The 16,938-nt window shown below is 41.2% G+C and overlaps 2 protein-coding genes across 2 annotated transcripts; both read left to right on the forward strand.

Annotated features, from left to right (window-relative positions):
* The first annotated feature begins 961 nt into the window (after window positions 1-961).
* apex2 (APEX nuclease (apurinic/apyrimidinic endonuclease) 2) lies at window positions 962-4,156 on the forward strand. The gene is made up of 6 exons (XM_070911054.1): window positions 962-1,076; window positions 1,192-1,275; window positions 1,567-1,747; window positions 1,903-2,046; window positions 2,318-2,387; window positions 2,887-4,156. The coding sequence occupies exons 1-6, from the start codon at window positions 962-964 to the stop codon at window positions 4,024-4,026; spliced, it is 1,734 nt and encodes a 577-aa protein (XP_070767155.1). The 3' UTR covers window positions 4,027-4,156.
* Window positions 4,157-5,279: 1,123 nt separating this feature from the next.
* Window positions 5,280-16,821, forward strand: LOC139288464 (sodium-coupled neutral amino acid transporter 3-like). The gene is made up of 16 exons (XM_070909765.1): window positions 5,280-5,313; window positions 8,906-9,030; window positions 9,246-9,330; window positions 9,468-9,583; window positions 10,694-10,767; window positions 10,884-10,976; window positions 11,111-11,192; window positions 11,299-11,381; window positions 11,569-11,627; window positions 11,729-11,860; window positions 12,131-12,210; window positions 12,331-12,431; window positions 12,574-12,698; window positions 15,092-15,236; window positions 15,342-15,445; window positions 15,561-16,821. Exons 2-16 carry the CDS (start codon window positions 8,990-8,992, stop codon window positions 15,663-15,665), a joined length of 1,425 nt encoding a protein of 474 aa, XP_070765866.1. The 5' UTR covers window positions 5,280-5,313; window positions 8,906-8,989; the 3' UTR covers window positions 15,666-16,821.
* Window positions 16,822-16,938: the final 117 nt, after the last annotated feature.

The following is a 16,938-nucleotide window of genomic DNA, read 5'->3' on the forward strand; positions in this document are numbered from 1 at the left end:
CCCGTAAGCATCTGTTTCTCCTAGCCCACAAACTAGTTCATCATAGCATCAAATTAGAGTAAATTAAAGGAGGTAAAAATTGTACATACTTTGGCAGCCTTCACGTTCCCCATGCCTCCCATGCAAGCCGGTATCCTAAAGGGTGAATATATTCTGACAAGGATACAAAATCTAAGACGACACCGGACTTGGAACAGGACACGGCCGGACAGCTAGCAACAGTAGTTTTAGCCTCATGCAGACAGCAAATTACACCGCAATGCTACCAGCAAAGTCGAGTGAAAGAGTTTAGTTAGCTACCTAGCTTCGTAGCTTTGTAATTAGCTGAATTTACAAAGGCTTAGCGGAATAGACGACATGAGTAGTTCTCCTGTGGTAACGTCAGTCGGATCACGTCAGACAAGCTAATTAGCTAACGCTAGAAAGCGACCATTAGCCAAACTTGCTACTCACCCTCTGGTTTTATTTCAAAGATGGAGCTCGCCAGTTGCAAGCAGGCATTGACTGTGTACTTCCTCCGGGAACTGTCAGAGTCAACGGTTGTTAATCGCGATAGTAACCAGGGGTACCAGCCCAGGTTACTGAACAGCCGCTTCCCTTCCTCCCACCCGGTTCTCTTGTTTCACAGTGAGGTCTGGTGTCAAAAGCGCGCCGAAAACGTGAAAGCCCGATTACCCCCTCTAGCTAGGTAACTGGGCAATGCAATTACACCACGAAAGTCTTTCATTTCTGTATGTGGGTGGGTATGACCGTTGCTGTCTATCCAGACATAACAATTAAACATTAATGTAATTAATACAACAATTTCATTTCATCAACAAACACGAAATATGAGAGAAATAACGAAAGGTTATTGAAGAAATTCACTTCCGCTCGTACCTTACTTTATTTCCTTTTTACTTCCGGATGGCACATTGGCTAGCAGGAGTGCCTTCTGTCAAGCAACTGTAGTTTTAGCACGATGAAGCTCGTTACCTGGAACATAAATGGCATAAGGACTTTCAGAGGCGGCATTAAAAAGGCTCTTGATTCACTGGACGCAGATATTATCTGTGTTCAGGAGACAAAAGTGACAAGTAAGTGGTTATGTGTGGAGCTTGGAAAACGCGGGGGATGTTAAACAACGTTAACGTGCCACTGAAGTCTGCTATGAAAGAAATAAAAAGTTAAACCAAAATGTGTCCCCCGCAGGAGACCTGCTCGATGAACGAACTGCAATTGTTGACGGCTACAACTCCTATTTCAGCTTCAGTCGAGGACGGAGCGGCTATTCAGGTTCATTACATCGTCATAACAACTCATTTTGTGCCCTTGAATCATGACAGTACTGTTTTCTTTTCTTTTCTTTTCTTTTCTTTCATTTATATTTAGTTCACCCAGACAAGGAGACACAATCTTATATAAATAAAATATTGCCATAATTAACTTCACTGAATGGGCACTTGGTTATTAGAGGATCCCTGTTAATGCCACTGCCCATTGTTACACCTGCTTTATGGTTGTTGCTGACACACTACTATACAATCTCACCCCCCCCCCCCCCCCCCCCATGCCTTATTTACACAGGGGTCGCCATTTACTGTAAAGACAGTGCCACTCCCTTTGCTGCGGAGGAGGGGCTCACAGGTCTGCTGACCAGCCATGAAGGGGCTGTTGGATGCTACGGTGACCAGACTGAGTTCTGTAGCGAGGAGCTGCAGCTTTTGGACAACGAAGGACGTGCCGTTATCACACAGCACAGAATCATGTAAGAGGAAAATATTCTACTGTGCCGTTTTGGGTATTTATCTCTGTTTATGTACTCACACCTTTTTAGAAAAAAAAATAGCAACTATCTATGTACTAGAATATCCCTTGCAGTCTTTACTAGTACTAGTCTTGACTCTGCTTTACCCCCCACAGGAGTCAGGGCAAAGAGCAAACTATTACTGTAATCAATGTATACTGTCCACGGGCTGACCCTGAAAAGCCGGAGCGAAAGCAGTTCAAACTGCAGTTCTACAAGTTGCTTCAGTGTCGGGCTGAAGCTATACTGAAAGATGGGAGGTGAGAGTTCAGAAGTTTCCACAGACTTTTAACAGTTTTACGGCTGTTGTACATCTGAGCTTGAGCAATGTTTCCTGCGCTGTGTATGCACTTTGATATATGTTTCATGTCATGAGTCTGAGATGACTGACTTGCAGACGGCATGTGTTGTATATTACACAATTGTCTTATTTTGGACAATGTGTCATGAGAGTGTTTGCAACTTACTCTGTTATTCCCTCCCCTCTTAAAAAATTCTGAGTTAATATTTTTCTTCTGTTCTATTTTTCAGCCATGTGATTGTTTTAGGAGACATAAATACATCTCACCAGCAAATAGACCACTGTGACCCCAGTGATATTGTAAGTAAATGGTTAAAATACTGTCACATTGATATTTTGTTTGTTTCTTTTTGGAAATATTCAATATTTGAATTAGATGAGAAGTTTGAAATCACTCTCTCGTGTCTGGAAGGTAAATTACAGCCAGCAGCCGGTTAGCTTTTCCCAGCGTCAAAGAGTGGAAACGGGGGTAAAGCTAATTTCTTAACAAGGTATATCTCATGTGTTTAAGCCGCATAAAAAACAGAAGTGAAGAAAACACAAGTTTCAATGTTTACTGGCTAGCTGTTTCCCCCCTGCCTCCAGTCTTTATGCTAAGTTAAGCTAACAGTATCTTGGCTGGACCTTCATATTTTATGAACAGGCTTGAGAGTGGTATTCATCTCAGCTAAGAAGCAACAAAGGAATAATATAATATTACATTACAGAAGTTGCAGTGTTATGTTTCTGCCAAATTTGCACAGTGTCTGCATATTCATAATAATGAAACTCTACCTACTTTGTTTTTCTCATTACTTAGGATGATTTTGGTGAAAACCCTGGGAGGAAATGGCTGAATGTCTTTTTGCACAGTGGCAAACAAGAAGAGGAAAGGAATGAGGAGGAACCCGATGAAGAATCTGAGGTAACTTCTTCAGATCCCATCCACAGTGGAAAGTTTGTGGATACCTTTCGCTATTTCCACCCAACTCGCACCCACGCCTTCACGTGCTGGTCCACCCTCACTGGAGCGCGGCAGACCAACTATGGCACACGCATTGATTACATATTCGCTGATTGCCAGCTAGCCAAGGAGCAGTTTGTGGCAGCAGACATCATGCCAGAGGTGGAGGGGTCAGACCACTGCCCTGTGTGGGGGCGACTGAGCTGCTCTCTCCAGCCCAGCTCCAAGCCTCCTCCCCTCTGTACTCGCTACCTGCCAGAGTTTGCTGGCAAGCAGCAGAACCTCTCCCGCTTTCTTATTAAAGTGGACCAAAAATCAATTCCGTGTGAGGAGAGGGGTGCTTTACCTGGATCTCAAGAAGAGGAGGAAAAGAGGGAGAATTTAAAGCCATTCGGAGCTGGAAACATCTCTGGTAAAAAACGGTTATCAACATCAGACTCTGTTGTCCCGAAGGGGAAAAAGACGAAGACAGTCAAGACTTCTTCAAAGCCACAAGGCAGCCTCCTTTCCTTTTTCAAACCCAAAATAACAAATGTCGTTCCCTCTACTGAAGCCCCTGTCAGGCAGTGTGAAAAAACACTCAGCCTGGGTGAAGTTACCTCATCACAAAACTCCCAAAAAGCATCCACAACCAGAGAGGACGTGTCCTCAGTCACAACCAGGGTACCTGAAGATACCCTGCTTGTCTTCAAGGGTTCACCACAGCTGTGCACCACCAGCAGCACGGAGGACAAACACATGACGACAAAACATTTGACCCCACAGCCCACTAAGGCCAAGAAAGGGGCATCGTTAGTGTTTTGGAAGTCAGTGCTTCACGGACCGCCCCCACCACCCTCCTGTAAGGTCCACGGGGAACCCTGTGTCCTCCGTACTGTAAAAAAGGAGGGGCCAAACATGGGCAAACAGTTCTTTGTGTGTGCACGTCCTCAGGGTCATGCCTCCAACCCTGAGGCTCGCTGTAATTTCTTTGCGTGGGTTGAGAAGGGGAAGTGACATGTTCACTGTGTGGACCACAAGTTGTTTTTCCTGACTCGTCAGTAAAACCTCTAGCTCAAACAAGTACAGTACTACTAGGACTAATACATCTCATCGTTTCACAGATTTCCATTGTTAACAATGTGTTTTGTTTTGGATAAATAATAAAAGACAGTAGTTTTCTATTACCTTGAGTTTGGCTTTATTTGTTCTTGGAGCTGCAACAATAAGGCAATCAATAGATTAGTTGATGACAGAAAACAACAATTTTGATTATTTTTCAAGCAAAAGTGCAAAATATCCTCATGTTCCAAATTCTCAAATGTGAGGATTTGCAACTTTTCTGTTTTATGTCATCGTAAATTCAATATCTAACGAGTTTTGGACTGATGATTGTACAAAACGAGCAAAAAGACGTCACCCTGGGCCCTGGAGAATTGTGGTATGCATTTTCCACTATCTCCTGACATTTTGCAGACTAAATGATGAATTGTCAGATTAATCAATGATGAAAATTATTGTTGGTTGCAGTCTTCTCATTACCTGATACTGTGTAAAAAGTATGGAACTGGCCTGTGTATCTGTAGGAATGGTTAAAGTGCCTCACATCATATGGATTCTGATGTTCAGTCTGCTATTTTGATAACAGATTGAATATTTATTTATCACATCTGGATGCCGTTGCTACTCATTGTGTTTGTATAATTTACTCATCAGTGATTTTTTTTTTTTTGTTACCTTAGTGTTTGTGCCCACTAGATGGCGGTGGTAGTGAGCTGATGACACAAAGCTGAAGCTCAGAGAAGAAATTAAAAGTAACTTTCCACTGCAACACATTATATTGACACTGCCAGCTGCACGGCCACAGTGTAACCACTGTAATGTAGGCTGGTAAGCAGAGTATTATAAACAGAATTGAGCTTTTGGCTTCTGTTTCATAAGAAACACTCCAAATATTCCAAATGCTCCCGGGGTAAAACACTAGGATCAATGCTGACAGTGTCCAAATGTGAACAATTAGATCACAGTAATTCGTAAAGTCACAGAGCACCACGTGTGGCCTGAGCAGTCTGTAGGTGCAGGGAGGGGCCTGACTTGTGACATGGCAGGAAATGTTTTAACGCGCGCTATGACTACCTCCCTCCTTCCCCCTATTTTTCTCTCTCCTTTTAAAGCTGAAGAGAGCTAGTTCACAGCTCTTTGAAAAGCAGATTTTGGACGTAAACCAGCCAACAAGTCTTCACTTTTACCCTGTTACTTCTGTGTAGACTGAAGACATCCCTCTGTCTGCCTGTTACTAGAGAGGTGAGTACCATAGGAGGGCCTCCAGGCCAGCACTGTACAGCTGCTCCAGCATTGGGCCATGGCACAATTTCCCATTCATACATGTGGAGAGATACCTAAGAAAATTGTTATCATTATCTCCACTGATAATGTACTGTATACTGACTGGTGCTGGTTTTTCACTTTAACTTTTCAGCTGAGGATTTACACTGTGTATGCTCTCATTCGCAGCCTGTCCCTTTTGTTGCATGCTGGCATTATTCACAGCACAGAGGTGGGATTTTAAATGACTCATTGAAATGGGAGATCATCTTGGCTCCGAATGCTGGCATCACTGTTTGTATAAAAAATAATAATATTAAGTGTTTGATGCATGGTTTTATCTTTAAGGCAAAGTGTCTCCTGTTGAACTGTATTTTACACATGCTTGTAAATCAGAAACTGTTTATTGCCAAGTAACATACATTACAAGGAATTTGCCGTGGTCTGATGGTGCTACATTTTTTTAACATATAACATATAATCTGACAGACAACAAGCACGTAAAAATATAAAGGTAAAAGAATAAGATAAGATAAATAACAAACAGTGCAGTGACCAAATTATTATTTTAGTTGCTTTGACCTAGATTTGTCCAAATCAAATCTCTAAGGTCATTTAAGGTGACTGCAATTATATTTCATTATTAAAATTCACCCAATCTGTAGAGATCATGTGATATTTTGCTTGGAAACTGCTCGACATTGCTTGACAAAATGATTGAAATGTGGAAGTGATATTTAGTTTTCTTTTATTAGGATGTACAGCTTTCTAAAAATGAATCCAAAAGTACAAAAGGTGTAAAAACAATCTGCCATCGGTGTGCACGACCTCAAGATACAACAGAAAGACACACTTTCCAGTAAAAGCTCTATGTCATAGTGAGATAAAGACATTGAAGATAATGTGGGTGTTTCTTGGGTGTGCAGACAAAGCTCGTATCTCAGCCAAGCTGAACTTTATCAGTCAACTGAAATGTCGTCCCTGGGAAGTGGATGACATTTTTGATACTAGTAACAGGTTGAGCATGTGTTTTTGTTGCTGTATTCAGGAAGTATGCTGTGCTGCACAGCATCTCCTTATGTAATGTATAAATACATACATGTCTTGACATTTCTATACTGTTACGTGTGAATTCAGGTCTTACTGTTTGTTTTGGATCATGACAACTTGTAAGCATGCATAATGTTTCCGCTCTTAAGCACAATCACATGTGTGCAATCTTAAAAAAGCACTTATCTCCTAAGCTAATTACCATCACTGTTACTTCCAGCAGGATGCAAACTGTCAGTGAGTATCCGCCCATGCAGTAACAAAGCCCACCTCAGTTGACACCCACTTCGCCCCTCCTTTCTACTTGAATAGTCTGTAATGACATGGTAATTAGTTCCCAGTAGACCAGACCAGAAACCCTGTCGATTGGATGGGGTACCTGCTATAACCTGTAGTCTTGAACTGCAGGCTGTCTCTGAAAACTACAGGCAGTTCACTTCCTTTGTTTAGACACTAGTGTTGACACCTTTCCAGTGCAGACACCTGGTGAGTGGATCCCTACAGTCTCTTAGCAACTGTGACACTACCTGTAACTGGTTCAACAAAGGGTTAAGTATGGGTGTTCCCATTTCCCGCTCACTCCCTCCCAGCCTCTAATCTCCCTCACTCTCTCCTCTCTTCACTACCAAGGAGCTTTGGAGAGACTCCTTGGAACAAAGCTATATATAAACATTGGAAGAGAAAATTGAGTGAACTTGCAGAGGGATTTATTCTGTCAATATTCAAGGGTTGGGAAAAAGAAAAGGGTAAGTTGATGAAAAGTGTGTGTGTCCTTGTGTTTTAGATGAGGAAGGGAAGGGAACTGCTAACTGTCAATAGTGAGCTGGTCTTGCGTCAGACAAGAGCCATGTGGTACGCACTGCTGGATAGTAAGGCTACAGTAATATGTACTGTGTTTGACTTAAACTGTCCATTGACAAGATTATTATATAGATTATCTCATGTAATATTCAGTTATATTTTCTAATTACAACACTTTGTAAAATGGCATGGGGTTGGTTGTTTTGGAAGATGGCCGTTTAAATAGATGGAACGTACAGGAGCCCTTTTTTTGTTTTTATTACTTTTTTCCACTGTTTAAGAGCTTCCCTCTTGGCCAATGAAATATATAATGAGGGACAAGTTTCTAGTTAACCAGGTTTGTCTAGTTTCTTCATCTCCCCCACATGAAAATGCAAATCATGGCCCAGTTGTAAAAGAAATACCTTGTACAACGTGAGAGTGGTAACTAATCCATCAAAACTGTCTTTTTGTGAACGTTAATTGGCAAAATATTCCTGACATCTAGTCTATACTTTGTGGGTTGTGTGTGTATTGGCCATGGACCATGGGAAAGTCATTGGGTATGTAGCTAAAGAAAGTTACTCTAACCAAACTTGACCTGAGGCCAGTATGCAGGGAAAAGACTACTCTGTATTTAGACAAAACAGCAGCATTTATACAGGAACCCTTTATTTATCTCTGTGGCCCACTGCTATCAACCTCCAAGCGGTATGGATTATTGTACGTCAACAGGCCTGTTCTGTGATGAGTAGGAATATAAAAAAATGCAGTTTTTTGTGTGAAACTCTTAAGGAATGGCACAGTGCAGCGTGAGTGTGTCCTTAGGGGTCAAATGTGAAAATCCTGGGGGCAGTCTGACACACAGAGAAGGGAAGTATCCCATGACCCCGTGGCAGGAGCACAGTCCTACGTTCATTCCCAGAGTCCGTCCATGCCAGCTTTGTGTGGCCCACAACAGATTAGAGCAACATAAGTCCTCTGACAACATTTGTTATTTAAAGCCTTTCATGTCACACAAGCTTTAAATGGACTTACATCCCAAGCAAAAAGTGTGCCTTTTAGCTGAAATTTTATTCTGTGAACTGCCACAGTAATCTGGAAGTCTCTATCTTCATATCCGAAGCAGGCAGCAGAACTCCAAAAATAAAAGTATTGCATCGCCAAAAGAAAAAAGCAACATTCTTGTTATCCTTGGCAAGCAGAAAAATTACAGTGTTGTGTGTCTCAAGACTTTATAAATAGGTCTGCCCTTTTGAAGCCACATAGCATTTTCTGTTTGTATTACATTAGTCACATTTGGTGTTTCTTGGGTGTCGTGGCTTCCTTCTGATCAAGTACAAATAACTAGTATGTTTACCTTTAAAAAGCTGAGGGTATTTACCAGTCTGCCACTGTAACATTACTTTATATTTATTGTGTTGTTGACCGGAGCCAATGCCTTACATCCATCTCATAAAAGTATTGCATAAATACACCTCAATTCTCCTTCAGCTTCTTGGAAGACCCATTCTGAGATCTTGTCTTAACTTGTTAAGTTGAGGTGATGCATACAGAAGCAATGTAAAAGAGTTAAAAACACATGCTGAGGTCAGCCCACTCGCAGTTTGCTTCACAAATAATGGAAAGTTGGCAAGATCAATGCATGATGTTGGTTGGGAAGTTATCTACGTTGTGTAAAAACAATAACATCAAGACAAGTATGTCATAAATTAAACTATTGTTTCCTCTTTACTTCCAGCCAGGTGAAAGTTTGAGGAGGATTCTTTCAGTCCAGCAAAAGTAGATCCTCAAAGTCTCTCAAGTCACAAAGCCGGCAACCAGAATGGAGCTTCAGAAGATGAATGGACACAGCAGGGAGGATGGGTAAGACTCACAAATGAAGAGTAATTACTGATGCAGGTGCACCATATCACAGCAAAGGTGTTGAAAGTTCAACTCAAGGAATTGAAATCTTGTTTTAAATGTCTTTATTATTCTTACGTATATCTGCCAGATATAAAAACCACAGTATTTCTGTAGCTCCCTTTCTGCCTGCTTGTGTGTTTTGTCTCCAAGTCTTCTTTTATTTTCCATTGTAGGTTTGATGGGCTGGATGCCATGGCTGAACATGAGGAGTTTCTCCCACATAAAACTGGTGTCAAGAAAGAAATCCACTTTACAGATGTGAGTGCTTCTGCTCGGCCATATGTTAGGAAACGCATCAGTCAGACTGACTTGCCGTAGTAAAACGAGATACTGTAAATATGTGTTGATGTGTGATTTGTTTATGAATTGATTTGTCTGTGTGACATCCTCTGCAGTTCGAGGGAAAGACTTCATTCGGCATGTCCATCTTTAACCTCAGTAACGCCATAATGGGCAGTGGAATTCTTGGGTTGGCTTTTGCGATGTCCAACACTGGAATCATTCTTTTTATGTGAGTATGCAAGCCAAACTCACAGTGCCTATTTTGGCTGAACTTTGTGCGTGTCTGTATTTGTCAGTGTGTGTGTGTGTGTGTATGTGTGTGTGTGTGTGTTTCTACCCATGAAGGTGCATGTATTTGCTCACAGCACAGAGGCCAATAGTATTTTGATTTCCGCTTCTTGTGATTTATATTTATATCTTTAGTATTCGGGTAAAGCCAAATATGCAAATATTTGTCGTGTGTGTGTTTGAGTTTATGAGTTGTATACTGACACAGGGAAGATTTTTGCAAACTGAAGTCATTTTGGGGCAACTATTGGGGCTATTTTCTAAATGGCTTTTATTAGTCAGTAAAGTAATCCTTTTATTATTTCATTATTTCATTGCTGTTACATAGTTTTACATACAATATCTGTATTTTTGCAAGTTTCCTTTTTTATTGCTGCGTGTATCCCAGTCTTTTAGCTACCTAACTCTGTCAAGCTCTTTGTGCCTCTATAAATACAGTAGAAATAATCATTATTTTAGGTTAACATCAGAATCAGTTTCTGTTAATGGATACAGGTTGGATAGTCGATAGATGGTCCTTATAAGGCTAGAAGTAGGGCCACAGGGGTGTGTGTGTCTCATCTGACTGTCTGAGTGTGTACTTGTGTTTGAACAGGTATGTGTGGTGGCGGGGGAGGGGGCGGGGGCTCTGTGCTTGAGTATGCATGTGTTTCTGTGTGTCTACCTGTGTGAGTTGCAGGTGTAAGACTGTATACACAACTGCTACTGTACAAAGCCTGATCTGTCAAATGTACATTAGAGCTCATACACACGCAGCTTCCCTAAATCAGATTTGAGTGGTTAAAAATAGCCCGTAGTGATCAGATCCAAGACACGCCTGCCTGGATCAGTCCTGTGCTATGTAGCAGGGGGAAGGGTGGAGGCTGGCTGGTGAGCCGGTCTCTCACAGCCAGACTCACTTGTGTGGGTGAAAAAAACAACAATTACAAGAATTTAGTTTCTGAAGAAGTTTCTGAGGAATAGATTTATTTCTCTATAGTGAGCAAATTTGTGAGACCCTTGATACATTTCCTTCATGTGATTTTTAGACTCCCGCTCTTGTGTGTTTCAGAATTCTGTTGGTGTCCATTGCCATTCTGTCTGCATATTCAATTCATCTCCTGCTGAAATGTGCTGGAGTTGTTGGTAAGCCAGAGCTGGACTCGACACATATAACTTATTATGTAACCACAGAGTTAATTCTGCATTCAGACCGTATCACACTCTTATATGTATTAATGTTTGTGGGTTTTTTTTTTCAGGCATCCGAGCTTATGAGCAGCTTGGGAATCGGGCTTTTGGCCCCCCAGGAAAAGTGCTGGCCGCATGCATCATTACAGTTCACAACATCGGAGGTATTGTCATGCCATTTCCTCCCTTTGATGTTTATGTCTGACATCTGTAAGTGAAAGCATGTGTATTTAATCAGATAAGATTAAACATGCCTAAATAAGTGACACAAGATAAGACTGTTTTCACTTCCTTTTAGCGATGTCCAGCTATCTCTTCATCGTCAAGTCTGAGCTCCCACTGGTTATTCAAGCTTTCCTTAGTAAACAGGAAAACACGGGGTGAGTATCAAAATGATGTCCTGACAATAAACCATGTTTGATTCAGTAGTATTCATTTTTTGTTTGGTTCTGATTTTTTTCATCTGTTTGTCCGGCTGTCCCTTAGAGAGTGGTTCTTGAATGGAAACTACTTGATCATCATTGTTAGCATTCTCATCATCCTTCCTCTAGCACTCATGAAACAACTCGGTATGTTTTTCATTCTGTTGACACATTATTCCATATACTCTGTTCCATATACCTCATACATCTCCACTACCCTGTTTTTGTTGTGTTTACTTTCATGTCCTGTACTGAAATTGAAGTATTATCACTTCCAAAATCTGTCTTAAGGCCATAAATCATTCTGCAACGTCTTATTATCGTTGCAACACAGGTTACTTGGGCTATACAAGTGGCTTCTCCCTCTCCTGCATGGTGTTTTTCCTAATTTCGGTGAGTCTTAACTATTGAGCCAGCATAGATACAAACAATACCACCAACTGCTCCTTCATTAAATATTTATCTTTGATTAACCAATGGGTTTGTCTCCCTAGGTTATCTACAAGAAATTCAACATCCCATGTCCGCTGGGTGATGAACATCATAACGTAACTGTTGACTACCACACTGGCATTAATGGGACAGATGACGTCTGTGAGGCCAAAATGTTTACCATCAACTCACAGGTTAGAGGAAAAACATGTTCACATTGCCAGCGTCTGGTTTCCTGAATTGTCAGCTGTGTGTTTACTTCTTGGTTAGCACAGCAGATTCACTGCCACATGTTCTGCACTAGAGCGTGTTATGTCAACAGCATTAAGGTGTGTTATGTCAACAGCAGCGTTGGATATAAAACAAGTGTTTAATTGTGTTCCCTGCTGGACTTGAAATGTTTAGTCTTCTTCAAGCAATGTTTGGTGGGTTTCTGACTGACCTTTGGTGTCTTTTGCTTTTAGACAGCGTACACCATCCCAATTCTGGCCTTCGCTTTTGTCTGCCACCCGGAGGTGCTACCTATCTACACCGAGCTACGAGAGTAAGTCAGAATGTCATCGTCCATTTCATTAAGTCTAAATGTTGTTTCTTTATTGGCACACAGAGAGCTGCATTAAGACTTTTAGTAAAATGAATGTCATTTTTCTTGCCTTTACCATAGTGCCACCAAGAAACGTATGCAGAATGTTGCCAACATCTCCGTCATGGCCATGTTTGTCATGTACCTGCTAACTGCTCTTTTTGGTTACCTCACCTTTTATGGTAAGATACTCTTTTACTCCTGAGAGTCAAAGGTCACCTTGTTCTGATGTTGTGAAAGGCAAGACTTTCAAATGAATGACCCAGTGTTGAGAGTGAGGAACTAGGCCACGTGAAATACGTCAAAGTGCTTCTCTGTGGGTAGGTGCTGTGGAGTCAGAGCTGTTACACACCTACATCCGAGTGGACCCCCTGGATGTCCTGGTTCTCTGTGTGCGTCTGGCTGTGCTGGTGGCCGTCACTCTGACTGTCCCCGTGGTTCTTTTCCCGGTAAGACATCCGTCGCACTAGTTTAGTGAGAATATTTATATTTAAAACAACAGGAATAATAACGATATTGCTTGTGATTTCCTTACACTTTTCCGCACATTAAAATTCAACTCACGTTACATAATAACAAAGGTAGATTCAGATAAAATCAATAAAAGTGGAGATTAAAAACAAAGATAGAGCTGAAATGATTAGTTGAATAATTGATTTTTCAATGGATTGAAAATTGATCAGCTATTTTGATCATCAGTTAATTGTTTAAGACGTTTTATTAAGCCAAAATGGTTCCAACTTCTCAAATTAATAATTATATACTGATATACAGTAAAGTACCAGTAGATATGCTGGTTTTCTTTGTCTTCTATGATAGTAAACTGAATATATTTGGATCTTTTGGACTGTTGCTCAGACAAAACAAAAAACTGAGCTGTGTGAACTAGTAATGGCCATTTTTTTTTCTATTTGCTGACATTTTATTGACCAAATAATGAATCGATTAATCAAGAAAATAACCTGAAGTTGCAGCCTTAAAAGAATACGTGATGAAGATTGAAACTTAAATGCCCCATTGCACATGAATATATAGACTCTATATACACACAGTATACACCTCACGTAATTATAGTGAAGCCTTCTTATAACAAATACAAAGACAATTTTCTCTAAATTTAAGTTTATAAGTCTCAGAGTGGCGTGAGTTACACTACTGCTCCATGTTCATATCAGAGGTGGACACATACAGCGTTAAAGAGTCTTGACTGAGGTCTCTTTCGTCACCTCCTAACAATGTTGTCGAGGCAGATCTTGAACTTACAATCTGCACATCACAAGCCCAACACACTGCTGATGTAGCCTTCTATAGCACGTAACTGATGCTGCCAAAGGATGCACGTGTGTCTCAGATCATTTTTCAGTGCTGTTCCCGCCAGAGTGAAACTGCAACCAGCTGTTTCTGTATCGACAGTGTGTTGACTGTATGGGGCTTTTTAACCCTCTCTTGTTATTAAACTTCAGAATTACACCAGACACACTACACTTTACAAGGAATTATCAAGAAGACACAGCAGAATTAAAGAAATAGTTTGACATTTTGGGAAATATGTCACCTTCTTGCAGAGACTGAAACTCTTTTGTCTGTCCATTCAATATGAAGCCAGGAGACAGTTAGCTTAGCTTAGCATAAAGACTGGAACCACAGGGAAACAGCTAGCCTGGCTCTGTCCCAAGGTTAAAAGATCAGTCTACCCACAGCTCGTATTTCATTTATTTTAATCCGTATAACAACAGCAGTTTTACGAGGGGGTTTTGTGCCAGACTATTTCTTTGCCGGGAGCAGGGACTTCCTGGAGTCTTTAGAGGTGTAGGCCGGCTTTGGACCGAGCCAGGCTGGCTGTTTCCAGTCTTTATGCTAAGCTAAGCTAACCAGCTTCATATTGAATGGACAGGTATGAGAGTGGCATCCACCTTCTCATCTAACTCTCACTAAGAAAGCAAAAACTGTATTTCCTGAAATGTTGAATGATTCCTTTAATATTGAGTTACTGCACAGAGAGCTGCTGCTGAACGTCTCTCTGTAGGTTGAAACTTTCAAGTATGTTGCACTTCTGGTTTCTCCCCACAACATATCGAAGCACATAATTTGCCTTTAACAGGTGACGTAAAATATCTGCTAGTTGGGATGGAGTTGACGTGTATAGGGGCTTAGCGGCTTTACCCAACAACTTCTCCTGCTGAAGCGAGCTCTGAAGTGTGCTAGGCATGAGATGGCTCTGTGGTTCATGTCTGAGAGACTCGGTGTGGGAAGGCGGATGATTTTGGAGGCAGTGTGTGAGAGTTTCAGTTGGAGTTGGTTAACATGGTAAAGAAGAAGGTGGAACAGTACAGCGGGACGGTATAAATTATGCTTTTGTAAAGCAGCAAGAGCAGGAGGTGGGGGGCAACAGACAGTGCTCTGAGTTTACGGATGATATGGAGTCATTGCTGGGAGGATTTATGGATAGAAGTGATTTGTTGGTCTACAATGATATATTTGATATTTGAAGCTGCTCAGGTGGTTATCCCTGCATCGTTGTGTGAAGTGAGAAATAGAGTTTTGATCTGTAATAGTTGTCGCTGAGTAGTCCAAGTATGGCAGTGTCATCAGAGTACTTGAGTGTGTGGTGATGGGTGAAGGGCTGGCACAGCCAGTTGTGTAGAGGGTGTAAAGGGAGGGACTGAGGACACAGTTTGGTGCCGCTGAATTGTGTTGAAGGCGGAGCTGATGTTACCTGTGGTGATAAAACAGGAATAACCTTTACTTGTATATATGGTTTTGTTTATCAGCCTCGATGTTTGTGATCTTATTTGTAAAGAAAGGCATGACATAGTCCCTCTTTCCCTCCTTGCCCCTGCAGATCCGCAGGGCCCTGCTCCAGATCCTGTTCCCTGACAAGCCTTTCCGATGGGTCGTACACATCGGCATTGCATTTGGTCTCCTCTTCTTGGTCAACCTACTCGTTATCTTCGTGCCCTCCATCCGGGACATCTTTGGCCTCATCGGTATGTTTACACAGGAAGGATGGCTATATAACTATATCATCTGTAAACTGTGTAATCATTTACTGTGTGCAACCTTAAATAAACTTCTCTGTTCTCCTCCTTCAGGAGCCACATCTGCCCCCTGCCTCATTTTCATCCTACCTGGAATCTTCTACGTCCGGATTGTTCCTGAAGACCAGGAGCCTTTTCTGTCCAGATCCAAGATTCAGGTACAACTCAGTTCCTTCAGCCATCAAGGATACTATGAATTTATCATTTAAATTTGTATGTATCTTTTTTAAGGAGTTGTTCATGCAGATGTTTTCCTTCCTTCCGCTCCTGTAGGCCGCATGCTTTGCTGCACTGGGATTCATCTTCATGGTCATGAGTTTGTCATTTATCATCATTGACTGGGTCTCTGGAGAGTCTCGAAGTGGAGGCGGGCACTAGCTGCCACGACTGAGCAGAGTTGCTACGAACAGAATGCCAACCAAAGTTCTCCCTGTCATTAAATTACCCCTGATCTGCCGAGTTCTCATCCAAAGCCAAACAGGAAAGTTTGGCCGCACAAGACGAAGGATATGTGAAGAACCTTCGCCTACAACAATAAAAAAAAGAAAGAAAGAAAGAAAGAAAGAAAGAAAGCAAGCGTTTTGACATGTGATGGGGCAGACAGAAGGCCCAGTAACGGAGGAGAGAACACAAAGCAATGTGATAATTCTGAAGAAAAAATGTCACAGCTCGCAGCAAAGATGTTGTCTGGAGGCACGTGTAGAAATGCAGAAAGATGAATGGGAACAGCGTGACTCAAATGGAAATCCCATTTTAGAGTATGGATGTGTACAGTTCCGTGGAATAGCTCAGTCACTGCCAAAACCCTTCAAATCTACTTCCCCACCATCTCAGATTTTACAGGACAGAAATTTGATATTTCAGCATTTCAGTGTGTTCATTCATCAGTTGTTATTTCATTACACATTTAGGGCTGTCAAATGTGCTGGTGCGGGGTCGTCCAAACTTCCCTGAACTTCACAGATTCAGCTAAATATGACCAGCGAGGGTTAGTCACTAACCAATCCAAAGTACCTAAAGAACATTTTTCAATGACTTTTACATGGAGTTTAATTAATGTTCTTAATGTGATATGTTGTTAACCTATTCTGACACTTGACTATTGTAAAGATGACGAGTCTGAGGCGACCTTTTATAAATAATCCAACAGATTTGGTGCAATTTGTGGTGATCAGCCGCAATCCATAAAGGTCAAACAGACAGTTACAGACAATCATATGAGAGTCAACAGACACAGAAAGGTGGTTTGTGCAATTTTGTATGTATTCCTGAAAAAATCCCTAGGAGCAAACCAAAGAATTTAACATTAAAATAGGGTGTAACACACTTTTTTTTCTCTATGTAAATTATACACAAACATCCCAGTGTTACAAATGCTGTGTCTGTTTTAGTAGTCCCAACAGCTGTTCAGTATGGGGAATAATGACCTATGGTTTTTAAGTTAAGTGAATGGAGAATGTTTTCTCTTTTTTTGTCTTTAAAATTTGACTAAAGTTTGTCATCCTGTACATTTTTAAATTAATTTGAATGTTGTTATCTGTCAATAAAATATGTCTTTCATTTGTACAGAAGTTTTGAGTTGCTTTTCAATCTTATTAAAACGTTACATACACGAGATATACATACAGAAGTCTGCGTGGCTGTAAAATGA

Source organism: Enoplosus armatus, chromosome 8 (assembly GCF_043641665.1).
Source record: "Enoplosus armatus isolate fEnoArm2 chromosome 8, fEnoArm2.hap1, whole genome shotgun sequence".
Lineage (NCBI taxonomy): Eukaryota > Metazoa > Chordata > Actinopteri > Centrarchiformes > Enoplosidae > Enoplosus > Enoplosus armatus.